The sequence below is a fragment of the Zootoca vivipara genome, chromosome 2, assembly GCF_963506605.1.
Source record: "Zootoca vivipara chromosome 2, rZooViv1.1, whole genome shotgun sequence".
In the NCBI taxonomy this organism is placed as follows: Eukaryota; Metazoa; Chordata; class Lepidosauria; order Squamata; family Lacertidae; genus Zootoca; species Zootoca vivipara.
Genome location: NC_083277.1, coordinates 25,587,309 through 25,603,375, shown reverse-complemented (window position 1 = coordinate 25,603,375; position 16,067 = coordinate 25,587,309). Strand labels below are relative to the sequence as shown.

General features: G+C 44.7%; 1 protein-coding gene across 24 annotated transcripts in view; it reads left to right on the top strand.

Annotated features, from left to right (window-relative positions):
• The window catches only part of MAGI1 (membrane associated guanylate kinase, WW and PDZ domain containing 1), a 477,919-nt gene that overhangs the window by 421,011 nt on the left and 40,841 nt on the right, over positions 1-16,067 (top strand). For all 24 annotated transcript variants that reach the window (XM_060271321.1, XM_060271308.1, XM_060271304.1 and 21 more), the window contains one exon: positions 14,395-14,611. In XM_060271321.1, coding sequence (XP_060127304.1) covers positions 14,395-14,611 — 217 coding nt within the window. The remainder of the gene's footprint in view (positions 1-14,394; positions 14,612-16,067) is intronic.

Here is a 16,067-nt window from a genome sequence, read left to right as displayed (position 1 = left end):
GAGCTGGAGCCAAGAGTTGTTCATGGCCGCAGTTCACTGGTTAACCAAGAGTCCCAAGTTTTGAGGATGCACCAAGCCAAGCCTTGACTTAGCTCACCGCACTGTGGCAGCAAAATGGACTAGGGAGGAGCAAAGGCGGCTGCAAACCCCCCTCCGGGAGCCTACATGTTCATGTGGCCTCACTACAGGCAGGAAACCTTTTTTCAGCCATTACCTTCTAGGTAACCTTCTGGGAGCTGCATACAGTGGAACCTCGGTTTATGAACACCTCGGTTTATGAATTTTCGGTTTATGAACACCGCAGACCCATCTGGAACGGATTAATTCATTTTCCATTACTTTCAATGGGAAAGTTCGCTTCAGTTTATGAACGCTTCAGTTTATGAACAGACTTCCGGAACCAATTACACCCATGCTTCAGTTTATGAACGCTTCAGTTTAAGGACTCCGCGGACCCGTCTGGAACGGATTAATCCACTTTCCATTACTTTCAATGGAAAAGTTCGCTTCAGTTTATGAACGCTTCAGTTTAAGTACTCCACGGACTGTCTGGAACAGATTAATCCACTTTCCATTACTTTCAATGGGAAAGTTCACTTCAGTTTATGAATGCTTCAGTTTATGAACAGACTTCCGGAACCAATTGTGTTCATAAACCGAGGTACCACTGTACTAGTGTTGGGCGGGGCCAGAGGCAAAAGTGGGCGGGGCAATGAATGCAGGGAGGCGGGTTGGCCTTGGTGCAGAAGACTAAATTCTGTACACACTTAAATACGCTGCTATTTCCTTCATCCAGTCAAGCAGTAGCCATTATCAAAGTTCAAGGAACCAGGCAAAAACACTCAAGTACAGTGTGAAACAGGACCAGTGAGGGGTCTGGCTGCGGAGGGTCTGTGGCCTGGGGAGAGTCCCAAGGGCCAGAGAGAGAGGTTCGGAGGGCCGCTAAGCTAGGGATTCTCTTAGCACATCATGTGAACTGGGCCATATTTTGCAGTTAATGATTTTTTTCCAAATAATATTTATTCATTTTTTAAGGATACAAAATACAAAGATACACAAAGAAGAACATAAAACACAACATTACAGAATACAACACAAAAAGAGAAAAATGAAAAATAAAAAATCATATTTATAATTCTTAAATCCTAACATTAGTGACTTCCTCGTGTCCCCCCTCACTGTGTTTCCTTGTAAATCATCTTTAGTAATTCATATATCATAATTCCAATCATCTTATATCTTCTTAACATTCTTTACATTTCTTAATTTTTTGCAGGTAATCGTTATCATTGGAAGGCCAAATTCAGTGCTGTCAACTTTCCCTTTTTTGCGGGAAATTCCCTTATTCAGCGCCCTTACTTTCATATCCAGGAGTTGACAGCCCCATAGGATTCCTTATCTTCAAATCTGTGGGTTGACAGCTATGGCCAAATTTGCATATAATGTATCAGTATGGTTGATGCCAGGACACAAACTATGTATGTACAGTGGTACCTCGGTTTACAAACACAATTGGTTCTGGAAGTCTGTACTTAACCTGAAGCGTACATAACCTGAAGCGAACTTTCCCATTGAAAGTAATGGAAAGTGGATTAATCCGTTCCAGACGGTCCGTGGAGTGCTTAAACTGGAGCGTACTTAACCTGAAGCGATTTTTCCCATTGAAAGTAATGGAAAGTGGATTAATCTGTTCCAGACGGGTCCGCAGAGTACTCAACCTGAAGCGTACTTAACCTGAGGTAAGAGTGTAATTGGTTCCAGAAGTCCGTACTTAACCTGAAGCGAACTTTCCCATTGAAAATAATGGAAAGTGGATTAATCCGTTCCAGACAGGTCCGCGGAGTGCTTAAACTGAAAATACTCAAACCGAGGCGTACTTAAACTGAGCTATGACTGTATTGTTGTTGGCATCCATCTTTCTCAAGGGCGGGGGTGGAGTCAAACTGCTGGATTAGCAGCACCAAAGTGACCTCCCCAGGGTGCAAGCCTGGGCAGTGTGGAAGGAGGTCCTGGTCCGCCCAGGCGATGACCCTCCTCTTGGCCTTGCTGATGTGGTCCAAAGGAAAGCAGAGCTATATGTTTGGTTGCAGGAATTGCCGGAAGAGGCCATCCACCATTTTAGGGACTCCAGATTTGTGTGGGGTTTACTCCTTAGTCTTTTCTTCTCCTGAAGATACCCTGCAAGGCAGTGGAGGTTTAGGATGAGAGTTTTACTTCTGTTAGATGGGCTGCCTTCCCAGGTTGATGAGCCCCATCTGCACCTCAGTTCCCTCTATGGCACATGCAGAAACTGCATTCTTGAGACCTTAATAAAGCAGGCTTACAGCCTTGCAAGTATAGCATTGCCAAGAAAATATGGTTCCAGTAAATCTCCAAGAAGCACCTGCCTCCTAAGGCATCCTATCTACCCCTGCACACCTGTGATTTCAAATTAAGCAGCAAGATTTTTTAAAGAAAATAAAAGATGCCTGTTGAGACATCAACATGTGGAAGGATCATTTCCCTTTATCAGGCATGTGCAGGCTGTCTCTTGCCAATCAGCACCTCTTTATCTCACCCTCAGGATGCACCCTAGGCTGTGACCCTCCCTTGACCCTCCACTTGCTACGTGCCCTCCTTGATTCTTTTGTCTAGCCAGAATGGCCCCTGGAAGATTACTCACAAGGGAATGTGGCCCTCAAAAAAGTGAACCAGAAGTACAATATTGAATCTTCCTCATCTCTAGGAAGGTCCGTGAGCCTGTATTAAGACTGGCAAGCTGTTGTGGAATACCCGCCTGTGCCAATAGTTAAATTCCCAGCTGCCACGATCCAAAATATTGGTGTCAGCCCATTCCACAAAGACCCAACTGTCTTTTGCCTCCTATGAATGAATGGATGTGTGAATGGAAGAAGAAATATCATGGCTGCCAGTCTGAGACCCCAGCAGCTGGGAATCTCAGTGCTCATAGTTCTTTGCAGTACAGGAAGAAAGGAGGGTCCGTAAGCTAATGAAAAACAACCAAGAGTAGCCCGCCAGGAACTATATACCCGAGACAGCTGACGATCTGGGGAAGGAGAGCTGTTCAAAGAGGGCTGCTGCATTATCAGTTTGCAACCCAGATTCTAGTAAGGGAGGCAATGAGTGGGGAACGTAGCTTTCCTTTAAGAAAATATGCTGCACCCCTTCTCCTCTCTCACAATGTTTATCATGCTGAAAGTGGCCTTCATTTGAATCTTGGTGTAGTCACTTGCTAATTTGTCTACGGAGCGCTCACCATTCTCCTATAGATTGCTCAGCTCTGCTACACTTTTCTAGGTAGCAGCATGTTCTGAAGGTATCACAACATCAGGCAAAAACTTCTTTAGCCCAATAATTTGTTGCAGACCTCTGCTGCATGGTTTCAGCTTACAGAAAGGAGAAGCATTAGAGATTTGGCTGCAGTGTATATCTTGATTCCATTCACTCCCCCCCCCCCCAAATCCCAGTCAAAATCTCTGGTGACACTAAAGTACACAGAATGTTACCAACATGAAGAAGCATAAGAGTTGAAAGGGACCTCAGTGGTCATCTAATTCTTCTTACTACCAATGCAGTGGTTGTAGCCAATGTTCAGCCTACTCAGGATAGACCCACTGAAATCAACGAGCATGATCAACTGGCATCTATTACATTCATTGGGTCTACTCTCAGTAAAGTTAGTTGCTTGCAATCCTCAGTATTCGTCTATAGCTTTTGCATATCAACAAATATGTTTAGTGTGTGTGTGTGTGTATACATACATACATACATACATACATACATACATACATACATACATACCACACTCCCCTGACTCCCATAGCATGGCCACCTCACAACAGGACTAGAGCTTCCATTGCACCTTACCATGTTTGGATGGTGAATGCTGCTCCGATGTTGGCCCACCACAGCATTGGGTGTTTGCCAATGGGCAGCACCCTTAGGAAGGTCCGCTGCCAAACCAACCAGGCCTCTCAGCACTTGGCAAAGGAAAGGCTTGCACTTGCCACTTTTAATTCCCTGACACCCCCTCCTCCAGAGCTCATGACATAGTGTTGCTCTAGAGGTATATAGGGGAACTGAAACGGCCAGAGTCGGCTGCAGTACTTACAGTACTAATATGACAGGCGTTTTTGCTGCTGCTATGCCCACCTGAGACTGTTAAGGGAGGGTCCTGCTTCAGGACACCTAGGGTCCTCTAATGAGTGCATGCTAACCGCTGCTCACTTTTCTCCATAGACATGAATGGATACCACTCACTTACAAAGCAGAAAGTGAAGTGATGTTCTTAGGGATCTTGCTGAGCTTAGGGAACAAATCCCTCTCCCATCTCTGATACCGGGCAGTCCATCCTTTGCTGACAAAGCCCTCTTGGGGCACTCACAATTCCCTTCTGTGCATCTCCCATGGATTCCTACAACTATGGGCTCTCTTCCACTCCTCAACCGTGGTGGGTGTGTCATTTTTGTGTGTGTGCAGTATATATACGGTCAATAAATATACGAAATGAAAGAAACAGGATCTTGGATGAAGTGAGACGACTAGGCGTGACAGTAGATTAGCAACCTTGGAGACAGACGACTTGTCATTTTTATCTGCAGACTGCACTTGATTATGTGCTTTGTGACAGAAGTGAACTTCCTTAGATCAGGGTTTGAAATAAGAGTCCACAGATCACAACTGGATGTCTGGGACATCTGAAAGGATATCCCAGTGTGGGCATGAGGTGGCATTTCTTTTCTCTCCTAGCCAAGTATAAAAATAAAACGACCCTTTGCACTCTTCCTTACATCATTCTGGTTACGGCTTCCTTACATCAGTAACAGTAAGACAGACTAGTAGCATCTTCTTTAAATACTCCAGTATTCCTTAGGTGTTTCCTGTGCCACCCTTTACAGTAGTGGCCCCTTCCTGTCCATATGATGCATCTTGTGAGGTGGGATAAGCCACTGTGGCAGTTTAGGGGAGTATCTACAGTCATACCTCGGTTTAAGTACGCCTCAGTTTGAGTATTTTCAGTTTAAGTACTCCACGGACCTGTCTGGAACAGATTAATCCACTTTCCATTACTTTCAATGGGAAAGTTCGCTTCAGGTTAAGCACAGGTTAAGCACAGACTTCCGGAACCAATTGTGTTTGTAAACCGAGGTACCACTGTACTTTGCATGCATAAAGTCCCTGGTTCAATCCCCAGCAATCCCCGGTTGGGCCTGCCCATGGCCCCTGCTTGAAACTCTGGATAGCCACTTGCAGTGTGAATAAGACTGATATAGATGTACCAGTAGTCTGAGTTAATATAACACAGCTACCCATGTTCCTGTGAAGATTTATGTGTGAAAATTCAGTGAATTGTTCGGCATTTCCACATTATCTTAATTTTTAATTTCTCTTAAGTATGGTTTCTGTTGCTTAGTCTTATGACACAAAATCTAGATTTGCAGATTTCAAAGGAATGATCTTTTGTGAGAGGAAAAACACATTTCATGGGTTTATTTATGCAGCTGGTGTTTCTGTATCTCCCCATTTCCAATTTAATGAAGTTTCTGCCTTGACTGTATAAACCGGCTGCTGCACACACACACAAAAATGATCTCCAGCCTTTAAAAGCAGCTTCTCTTTTCTCTGTACGTCCAATGTGGGTGCCTAACATCTAATACGGCCGAGTTAAAAAGGGACAGTATCTAACAGAAGAAATGCTTCTAGCCCTCCGGAGTGCGCACATGTCCCACTTTGAATGCATGCTACAATCATTCTAAAATAAAAACTTGCTGCCACGTAGGCAGAGTAAACTGTGTCCCCTTCCACCATTTCTAATGCCAGATTCTGCTGTGTGGTAAGAACCCATGAAATGTTCCCCACCCATAGAGGCAGACCTTCCAGTGTTAAGTAGCAACGTGAAATAAACCCATGGGGAAGTGGCTGCCATACCACTGCAGCAGCATCTCAAAGGAGAAAAGCCTCACATGGTGTGTTAAAATGTAAGCCCCCAGTTCATGCTGCCTAAAAAAAATATTGCTTTTTTATTTATTTGATCAAAACCATATCATTTAGTACACCCTTGAGTTGCTCAGAGGCTTGATGTGGTGCAGGTACCCCTTCCCACCCCAAAGATAAAGCGATGTGTAAGCTGAATGCTCCAGGAAATGTATGAGCTCATGGTAGCTCTGCTGATGCAGCAGAGGGGGAGGAATGATGCAAAGGGTGCCTTAGTGTGATGGGCCCTTCTGTGAAAAAACCAACTCACAAGTCATCTTAACGACCATGTACTCTGGCCTAAGTTGTCTGGAGCAGTGGTGGCCAAACTTGGCCCTCCAGCTGGTTTTGGACTACAACTCCCATCATCCCTAGCTAACAGGACCGGTGGTCAGGGATGATGGGAATTGTAGTCCCAAAAACAGCTAGAGGGCCAGGTTTGGCCATCACTGGTCTAGAGCAGGCATACCCAAACTGCGGCCCTCCAGATGTTTTGGCCTACAACTCCCATGATCCCTAGCTAACAGGACCAGTGGTTGGGGAAGATGGGAATTGTAGTCCAAAACATATGGAGGGCCGAAGTTTGGGGGTGCCTGGTCTAGAGGAAAGGCAGGATAATAAAACGAGTTCATACAGGAGAGGAGGGAGAAGCGCCCGTAGCACTTCCCTACTTCATGGAGCCTTTCACCAGCCCAGGTGTATAGTAAGTCAGATCTCAGGTAAGAGATTAGTTAAATGTACACAACAGTTCGTGTTTATGCAAACCCCAGAGTTTTTCTTTATTAGACGATAGCCAATACGTTAGAGTCATATCCAATGCGCGACCCAACTTTGTCTCTGGCAACACCCGCCATTAGCATGCAGGACCACCACCCCACCAAGAACATAGCGCTTGGGCTGAAGAAAGCTTCCGCACGTCTAATGTGGGCAATAGAGAAGGTGGACCTTTATACATCTAGGTAGGCGAAGATGCAAAGCATGACTCGGAAATTCATTGGGGTAGCGACTGGAATTACGCTAAGAACCTTTTAGCCAACCCTTTGACTGGACTTAACCGTCCAGGGGTCCTTTACCTTTACTATGGAGGAACATACAAGTTCGCAGTGTAACAGTAGTAATAAACTAGTGGTTTGTGATGCCCTTAGAAGGGAAAAGTTTTAAAACAGTTGCTTGGTTGCCAGAGGTACTCTAGGTCCCTGGAGTGACTCTTCCCCAGCAGTGGGTGGATACAGAAACTACCTCTGTTTTGTTTGACTGAAGGCAAGAAAGACTCTCTGAAAGGGAGAAGGACAGGCACAGGGTCAGTCTGGCAGATTGATTGGTCTCTCTTTCCTTCTCTGCCTCCCTTTCCTTCAGTAAAGGGAAGCGAGAGGGAAAATGAACATCTACCTGTTCAGTCTCCATAGTGATGCTGCTACTGAGGGAGAGGGAGAGGCGGACTGAGGCTGTTTTGCCCGTTGGCTCTTGAGAAATTGTTGTTGTTGTTTAGTCGTTTAGTCGTGTCCGACTCTTCGTGACCCCATGGACCATAGCACACCAGGCACTCCTGTCTTGCACTGCCTCCTGCAGTTTGGTCAAACTCTTGAGAAATAGTACAGTGCCAATGGCACCTCACCCTCCCATCTTTGCCCTGCCTCCTAAAAGTTGTCATGTGTGTGTGTGAGAGAGAGAGAGAGTGGGAGAGAGAGAAAGAGTTCCTTCACAGTGTTTTGGAGGTGCAAAAGAGAGGGAGCAGGATGAGGGAGAAAGGCTCAGGTAACTGGATTGGTTGAACAACTACCTCCACCCCAATTTATTTGCAAGGCTGGGCTAATCTTTTACTTCCTATCTTGCTACCCAGCTTTCAAAATGGCTGGGAGCGTTTCAAACCATCTTTCTGATCCAGTCATCCTGAAATTTGGAGTATGCATTTATAGATGGGGGTTTGTTTCCATCTTTATTACTTCTGTGGCAAGAGTGTGGACACCCAAAAGAGCATCTGCAGTGTCTTATGCTAACGTACCTCGATGAAAGAACATTTGTCTATATCTGAAGGTGGTTTTCACAGTGTTTGTCCCAAACTTTCATATTATTGTTCTTAGCCAAGTGGGAATTAGCCATGTTTGCTGGGGAAATAAAATTGTCGACAGCGTTAAAGCATCTGAAAAGCACAGGTTGAGAAATCAGAGATATCACACACGCTGCTCAAAATGTCATTTGAAGTCGAGAGTTAATTTCAAATTCAAGTCACTCGAGAGTATATCATTTTAAAGAAATGCCATTGGTGGGTCAAGAGCTTCAGCAGACATCAATAAAGCTCAATAAAGCGTTCCGAAGCAATTTCTGCTCTCGGGAGTTGCCACGCCCCTCCAACCAACAGCTATATTCAAAACTATTGTTAAATAGAACGCAGCGTTTTCGGTCACAAAGAGCTTCTAGTGAAGTGCAGTACTCAATGCTACTTTGCTTTCCCTGCCCAGCTCTGCTCCTGCTAGTATTTAGTATAGTTCACGTAGAGATTGTGGAGGAAGGGCCAAATTGCACGTTCCACTGACATGTGTAGCTATCTCTTCATTTTTCACCTTAATTAGCTACCACTGCAGCAAGGTGATTCTTACTGAGAAGGTAGCACCTAGAGAATGGAGGCTTATCTCTTCCTAGCTCCACTGAGATTGGAAGGAATGTTGGGGAATGGCATGGAGGTTTATTACAAGCAGGGCCAGCCCACTCATGAGGCAAGGTGAGGTGACTGTCTCGGGCGGCAGGCTTCATAGGGGCAGTTGCTAGTTTCCTCCCACTCCAGAGGGGATGCCCTCTGGAGTCTCCTAGGGTCTTCACCCTCCCAATGTGATTCAAGAGAGTCCCTCCCCCTGCCCCTGTGATAGCTTTGATTCCCACTTCAACCGTCGGGTAAGGTTGATTTGTTCCCAGTGTAGATCTTTACTCTGTTGGAATATTGGGGTGTTAATCACCAATATTCTTACTACTGCCACTGGCTTCGGTAAAGAAGACAGCAAACAATCGTAGGTGCTAATCTACGTTTATTCAGAGAGTGTGTGTTCAGCCATCACTCTCCAGTTCAGAAGAAAGTGAAAGTAGAAAGAGAACAAAGAACATCACATGACAGGAAATCAGGTTACAGCTTGAGCTCCTGTGTGGGAAAGTTACAGCAATCACATAAAGTAAACATTCATCCACATGCAGCATCTGTGCCATGCAGAGGATTTATGCTAACATCTCCCCTGAATCCTGAAATGGAAAAAGATGCAAATGTGAGAGCATCATTAAGAGAAGTGAACAGACAGTTGTCATAAACAAAGTAGGACTTTCCTGCTGTGGAACTCTCTGAGACTGGATTGACCACCTTTGGCTTCCAGGGGACCAGAGCAGTTGCTCTGTTGACAGAAACAGTGTTGCGTTTGACAACCTGTTGTTGTGGCTTAGCCTGTGTGACTGCTGCCTGTTTTGGAGTTCTAAGCACAGCTAAATTTGCAATTGCTGTGTTGGCAAACTCCTGAGAATACCTCTTGGGTCCTCTTCTAATCCTCTCAGACCTGCGTGAGAGGTGCAAATCCTGTTTACTGAGATTCTCCCCTTCAGGACTTTTGGGAGAACTCATACCAATGGTAAACAGTGGGTCAAGTGCTTCTAGCACTTTTTCATCATCCGATGAAGGTCTGTTAAAAACAGCATGAGTTCCTTTGTGTATGACTGTCTCCCCTGTGTCAGAGCTACTCGGGGTAGAGCCTTCAGCAAAGGAATCATTATCACTACAACTTGTGTCAGTGTAGGAATCATCAAAATCATTGGCACCCATGGGAAATTCATCAAGAACATATGTTTCTTGTGGCGTAGGAGTGTGTTCTACCTCTTGAGTAAGAATCACCTCATTGGAAGAAGACAACATAACTCTGTATTGACCTTCCTCAAAACCCAATAGAATGCCTTGGACTGGCTTGCCCCCAAGCGAAGCCACCCACATTTTGGTTCCAAAAACCTTAGTGTTGCTCACATCAGGCCTTTGTTGGAACAGAATCTCATAAGGAGAACGCTTCTGTCCTTTAGGAACCTGTCTGAGCCACTGGTAAAGGAAAAATGAGATGCTTTCAGCCCACAGTTGTTCAGACAATCCTGAACTCAGCAGTTGCGCTTGCATGCCTGCTTCTAACTCAGTGTTAACCTTAACACATAAGCTTTTGTCCCAAGCTGCCTGGCTCTTGGCAAACTTGTGGTGAATGCCTTTGTCATCAAAAAAAGCTTGAAACTCCTGTGAAGTAAAAAGAGGAATGTCATTGGTCAATAAACATTCAATTTTACAACCATGTTTCAGTTCAACCTTAGCATGAAATTCAGAGAATTTCACAAGAGCCTGCTGAGGCTTTTGCAGAGGATAAAACCATGTATACTTAGAGAAGTGGTCAGTTATCAGGAGATAATATTTGGCCTTGCCAAGGGACTCTGGCATAGGACCAAAAACACCAGCAGAAACGATCTGGAAACAACGTGTTAGACCTTTCTTGCTTGGTTGCTTCTTTGCCACCTTAGGCTCCTCTGGACCTGTTAAACAATCATCAACAACATTAAAACATGCATCACTTTTATCATAAGACAGCCTAAAAAGGTTATCTTTGTCTCTGTGTCCCGTCAAAAGAACTTCTCCATCTTTAGAAATCACACAGGTGCCCCTGTGAAAACACAGCTCAAACCCCTTTTCATCAATTTGAGAAACACTGAAAAGGTTTTGCTTCAGCTCTGGAACAAGATACACATTACTGATACTCAAATTTAGAGATTTCAGAAAAATAGTTCCTTTTCCAATGGATTTCAAAGAATTGCCATCTGCCTGTGACACGATGGAGTCCAGCTTCTCAAAAGTCTGGAACAGTCTCTTGTCGTTGACCAGATGGTGCGAAGATCCCGAATCTATGATCAGATAAGACCCGTCGTCGTCTTGGTCATCAAGCTGAGTGAGCATTACAAGCATTTTGCTGCTGCCGCTGCCGCCGCCGCTGCTGCCGCTACCGCCGCTGCCTCGCCCCTTAGGCCCAGAAGCCTGTTGTTGACTTCCTGAGTCCTTCTGGGGTCGTCTGCATGTCTTGGCTGTGTGCCCAGGAATATTGCATAACTGGCATCTGACCACAGTTTTAAGGGCTTGTGCAGTCTCTGCAGATACCCCAGGTGAGGGTGAGTAGCGCTCCCCGTTGGCCTCCGCCTGTGCGCGGGTCCTGTCCTCCTCATTAAGCAATGAAGCATAAATTCCTGCTGCAGTCATTTGCTGAGAGTCTTGAGCCCCCAGCTGGGCTGCAATAGCATTATAGGACTTGGGAAGGCTATTTAGCACTGTAAAGCAATAAATGTCGTCATCCAAATTGACGTTTCTGTCAGCTAGCTCCTGGCGTAGTTGACGCATCTGATGCAAATGGGCTCTCAAGTCTCCTCCCTCCTTCAGACGCAAATTAATTAATCTCTGAAAGAATAATGTTGTTGATCCGGCGTGCAACCTAAGGTGCTCGTCCCGAAGATGAGTCCAAACATCATAAACATTATCTAAGTTCTGAATATGAACCAGCTGTGATGGGTCCAAATGCAGAACTATTGTTGCCCTTGCCTGTGCGTTACGGTTCAACCACCTTTGGCCTGGCAAAACGGGCGGTGCGTTCTGAATCAACTCAATAAGTCCTTGCCGGATAAGAACACATTCCATTTTAACACTCCACGTTGCATAATTTGTGTCATTCAACAGAGGACACAAACTCTTGGGTGTTTGATCTGAATCCCCGGCTTTAGCCATCTTGCTTCTGTAAGCGTGCTGCTAGCTTCTGACTTCAAAGTACAAAGAAGCTGCAAATTAGGCTTTCGGCAGGCATCTGCAATTAAGCTGCTGCTTTAGAGGTTTTATTGCCGCTATAAATCAGTCCCGGTTACTCACTGCTCCGGTGATAAGGAACGCAGACTATCCGTGCTCTTCCTCCCCTGGAACGCAGGAACCGGTGACTCCCAAGCAGGCGAAATTCCTCAGGATCAGCTGCTGCAGATTGAGGCCTGTTTATGTGCCTGTTTTCACGCTTTTCAGAGGTCCGTGGATCGGAACCATCCTCTGCTACCACTGTTGGAATATTGGGGTGTTAATCACCAATATTCTTACTACTGCCACTGGCTTCGGTAAAGAAGACAGCAAACAATCGTAGGTGCTAATCTACGTTTATTCAGAGAGTGTGTGTTCAGCCATCACTCTCCAGTTCAGAAGAAAGTGAAAGTAGAAAGAGAACAAAGAACATCACATGACAGGAAATCAGGTTACAGCTTGAGCTCCTGTGTGGGAAAGTTACAGCAATCACATAAAGTAAACATTCATCCACATGCAGCATCTGTGCCATGCAGAGGATTTATGCTAACATACTCGCCCCTTCTTCCCTGGTGAGGAAAGGCACCATTTTGTGGTTCACCTCAAGTGCCAAAACGTATTGGACTGGCCCTGATTACATGTGCCAACATTGCCCAATGTCCTGCTGAGATGGGCTGGATGAATACTTTGCTCTAGTTGCAGATCCTCCCCTAAAGAACAGCCAAAAAAGGAGAGGAGACCTATTTTAGCCCACAAATAGGGCTGCAAAATTAGAGGCCTGTTTTAACTAAGCCCTGTTTGTTTGTTTGTTTTTAAATCTCTTGTAAAAGAGGTCTTGTTTCCAGCCTGCAGTCTTTGTAATTTACATGTGTTTTATCTGTTGGGTTCGAGTCCTCTTCTGTTAATACGAAAATATGTTTATCCTTTGAGGGGACGTGAAGAATATTTGAGCAGTCAGATGCTTAATTTAGTATTTTCAAGCTCTGTTGTTGGGAATTCTTTGGAGTTCTTTGGAAATCCTAGCTAAGTGTCCTCAAGAAGATTAGTGAAGGCAAGCAGGCTTCCCTGAATGACAATTTGTCTTTTATTACTGTTGTTCGCTTACAAGGAGTTGCTGCAGGAAAGGATTGGGAGTGTTGTTGAGCTCTGTTCCATTGGAAGATGACCATGTCCGAAAGGAGTGTTGAGCACTCCACATGAACTTAAGCATTAAGCATACCTCAGGAAAATGTTCTGGAATCCTCTGCAATGGTTTCCTGGCAGATAAATCAGTGATAGATGGAGATTTCACAAGTAAAGAGTTTGAAAACCACTGTTTTGTGTGTGTTTTTAAAAGGGGAATTCTACTTACTATTTGTAATTTATGTGATACTTCTCAATACCTGCATGGGGCAAATGTTTCAATATGGGGACATAACATTGCTCCAGTACTGGCTTATTGTAAAGTCTTGTGACCTTAGAAAGGGCACAGGTCGACCACTTCTAACTTTAAAAAGAAGATAGACAATGCTATGTAAAATATATTGTCCTAAAGTTGCAGTTATCTAGAGTTGTCAAACATTATTCCCACAATGAAGTTTTTGTCTGATCCTTCGTGTTCTAATATAAATCAATGGAAGTGAAGGGAAATTTAAAGACATGGGAATTTAAATTTCCCGCTTGCCCATTTACTGGAACTTAGGTTGCAAGGAATTTTGGCATGCTCCAGTCTTGCAGTAGTTTTAAGTACAGTATTCAGCCCAATTTCTCCTAACTTCTTTACTCCCAAATTTTGGTTTTGAGTTACAGTATTTTATCTAATTGGGAATTTCATCTGGTGTGGCTCTTAGTCCATTTTGTTTCTTGCATCTCCATCACAGCTTGCGTGAATTTGCAACCCCCTTCTTTGGATCTGGCCGCAGGTCCATTAGTATGGGGCATGGGTTTCACATGAAGGGTGTTGTGTGGTGTGTGGTGTGTGTGTCTAAAAGAGTTTCTCTAGAGAAAGTTGAGTTCAGAACAGAAAACAAGGGGGGCTGTATCTTTCAGATTAATTTCTAGTAATGGAGTTTTGTTTGTCTACTTCTTCAGGTTGAGCACAGGTCCTGGTCAACCTGGCTTTGGTGGCAGGCAAAAGGCTGGGCTGCATGCATGAGAAATCCTGAATGCGCATGAGCATGCATGCATGTCAAAGGAAGCATTTTTATTCATCTGGTATTGTCCAGTTCTGTCTGATGCTCTGCACCGCCGCTAGATTTTAGATTGTGTTCTTAACAGGGGGCGAAAACATATGGAGATACTAATGCATAAGGAAACCTTGATTTGTGTTGTGTCGGCATATGAAAGCTTGCATGGTTTTTCCTCTCTCTGTGTGATGAATGGCTTTCCCTTTTGTGCATCCCCCTGTCACTCCATCTGCCTATCCTTGGGGAAATTCACCTGCACTCAGCACAAACTGGAAATGGTAGAAGCCAAAAGAGGGACTTTATGTATTTACGCAGGAGCACGCAGAAATGCTGAACGTAGAGGGCAAGCTGTGGGGGAATGGCTCAGTTGCAGGCCATTAACCTTCTTGGGATTCCCCCCTCCCCCTCCTTTTCTGGCTTCCTTCCTTACAGCAACCACTTGAAAGGAAAGACAGCCAAAACAGCTCTCAGCACAGCGTCTCCAGCCACCACAGCACCCACACCGCTTCACCTGTCCGTAGCACCCAGGTGCTTCCTGACTACCCTGCCACCGAAGCACCAGCTGCGGAGCAACCAGACAACGCTGGGCAGAAGAAGCCAGATCCTTTCAAAATCTGGGCCCAGTCCAGGAGCATGTATGAAAGCCGACGTGAGTATCAAAGGAGGCTTGGTTATTTTGGCAGATGCCCTAGATCATTGCATTCTGTAACTCCTGGTTTAAGGGGAGTTCTCACTCCCCACCCCTAGAATGGAAAAAAAATAGATATCTTCTATTCATTTCTGGATAGGATGAAAGTGCGCAAAGTTGAGCATTGCTGGAGATGGGCATGGGGTGGGTGAATACAATGCCAAGGAGCCAGAGAGACCAGCAGTTTACATGTGGTTGACATTAATCATTTTTTTTAATGGTGGTGAAGGAGCTTTGGCTCCTGTCAGCCTTGATGGCTCAGTTGGTTGGAGCATGGTGCTGATAACGCCAAGGTTGCAGGTTCGATCCCCATGTGGGACAGCTGCATATTCCTGCATGCAGGGGGTTGGACTAGATCAGGCATGTCAAACCTGGACTAGATGATTCTCCTTCTAACCCTGCAATCCTATGATTCTATGAACTTTGCGGCGCAATATGCAAGTATTGATATCTTATTCAGCATTTACTTATTTAAAAGAAATCAATTTCTGAATGGGGAAATGTCAGGCAAGCATAATATAAGAGGTCGCACAAATTGCTTTCCAAGCTTTGTGCTGCAAACACTTGTGGACCCAATCCTTCTAAGCTCTTAATTCATGAAGTAGTCGAAATACAGCCTCACAGTATTGTAGTATGGCTTGCCAACTTGTCATGCCCTTTCAATGCCTATTCAGTTATTACTTCATATATATAAAGAAAGAGAAAGTGCGTGTGTGTCAGTGCTTTTTTCTAAAAAAAAATTTAAGGGGTATTCTCATTTTCCTACTCATATTGAAATACTGCCCTTCAATGAGGCCAAAGTTATATTCACAAAATGTTTAGGGGTATGTGTACCCCTGCGTACCACCACCCCCCCCCCCCGAACAAACACTGTATTAAGTCCTTTAAAAAGTTTTCAGTCTCACTGTTTGCAGGCATAAAGGTTAAGGCCAAAGGAATAGTTTTGCTAAATTAACGACAGCACTGCCTAGCTGACCCACATGCTGCCAAGCCATGCTCGCCTTTATCGTTATGCACTATTTCAACAATGCAGAGGTCGAATAGATACAGTAAACAACTTTTATTGTAGGTTATTAATAGATGCACCACACTAATAATTCAACAGGGTTTTGATTCGCTTCCGAGAATACAAAATGGGTCTCAATCAACCCCCTTTTCTTCAAAGAAAATCAACCTCCTTTTCCTCCTCAGTTGCAATCTGTAGAGCATTAGTTACACTTATAGAGTTATGTGGTATCCCGTAGAGTGAAGCAGCCCATCACAGTAGAGTGAACCTCCCATCACAAAACACAGCTCACCTTGTAGACTTGGGATTTCTGCATAGTTTGAAGTCATCTGAATGGCTGAGCAGTTGAATCAGTTACATAAAATGTCATTTGAAAAATAAAAGGGAAGAACTTGGAAGCAGAGGCTTTGG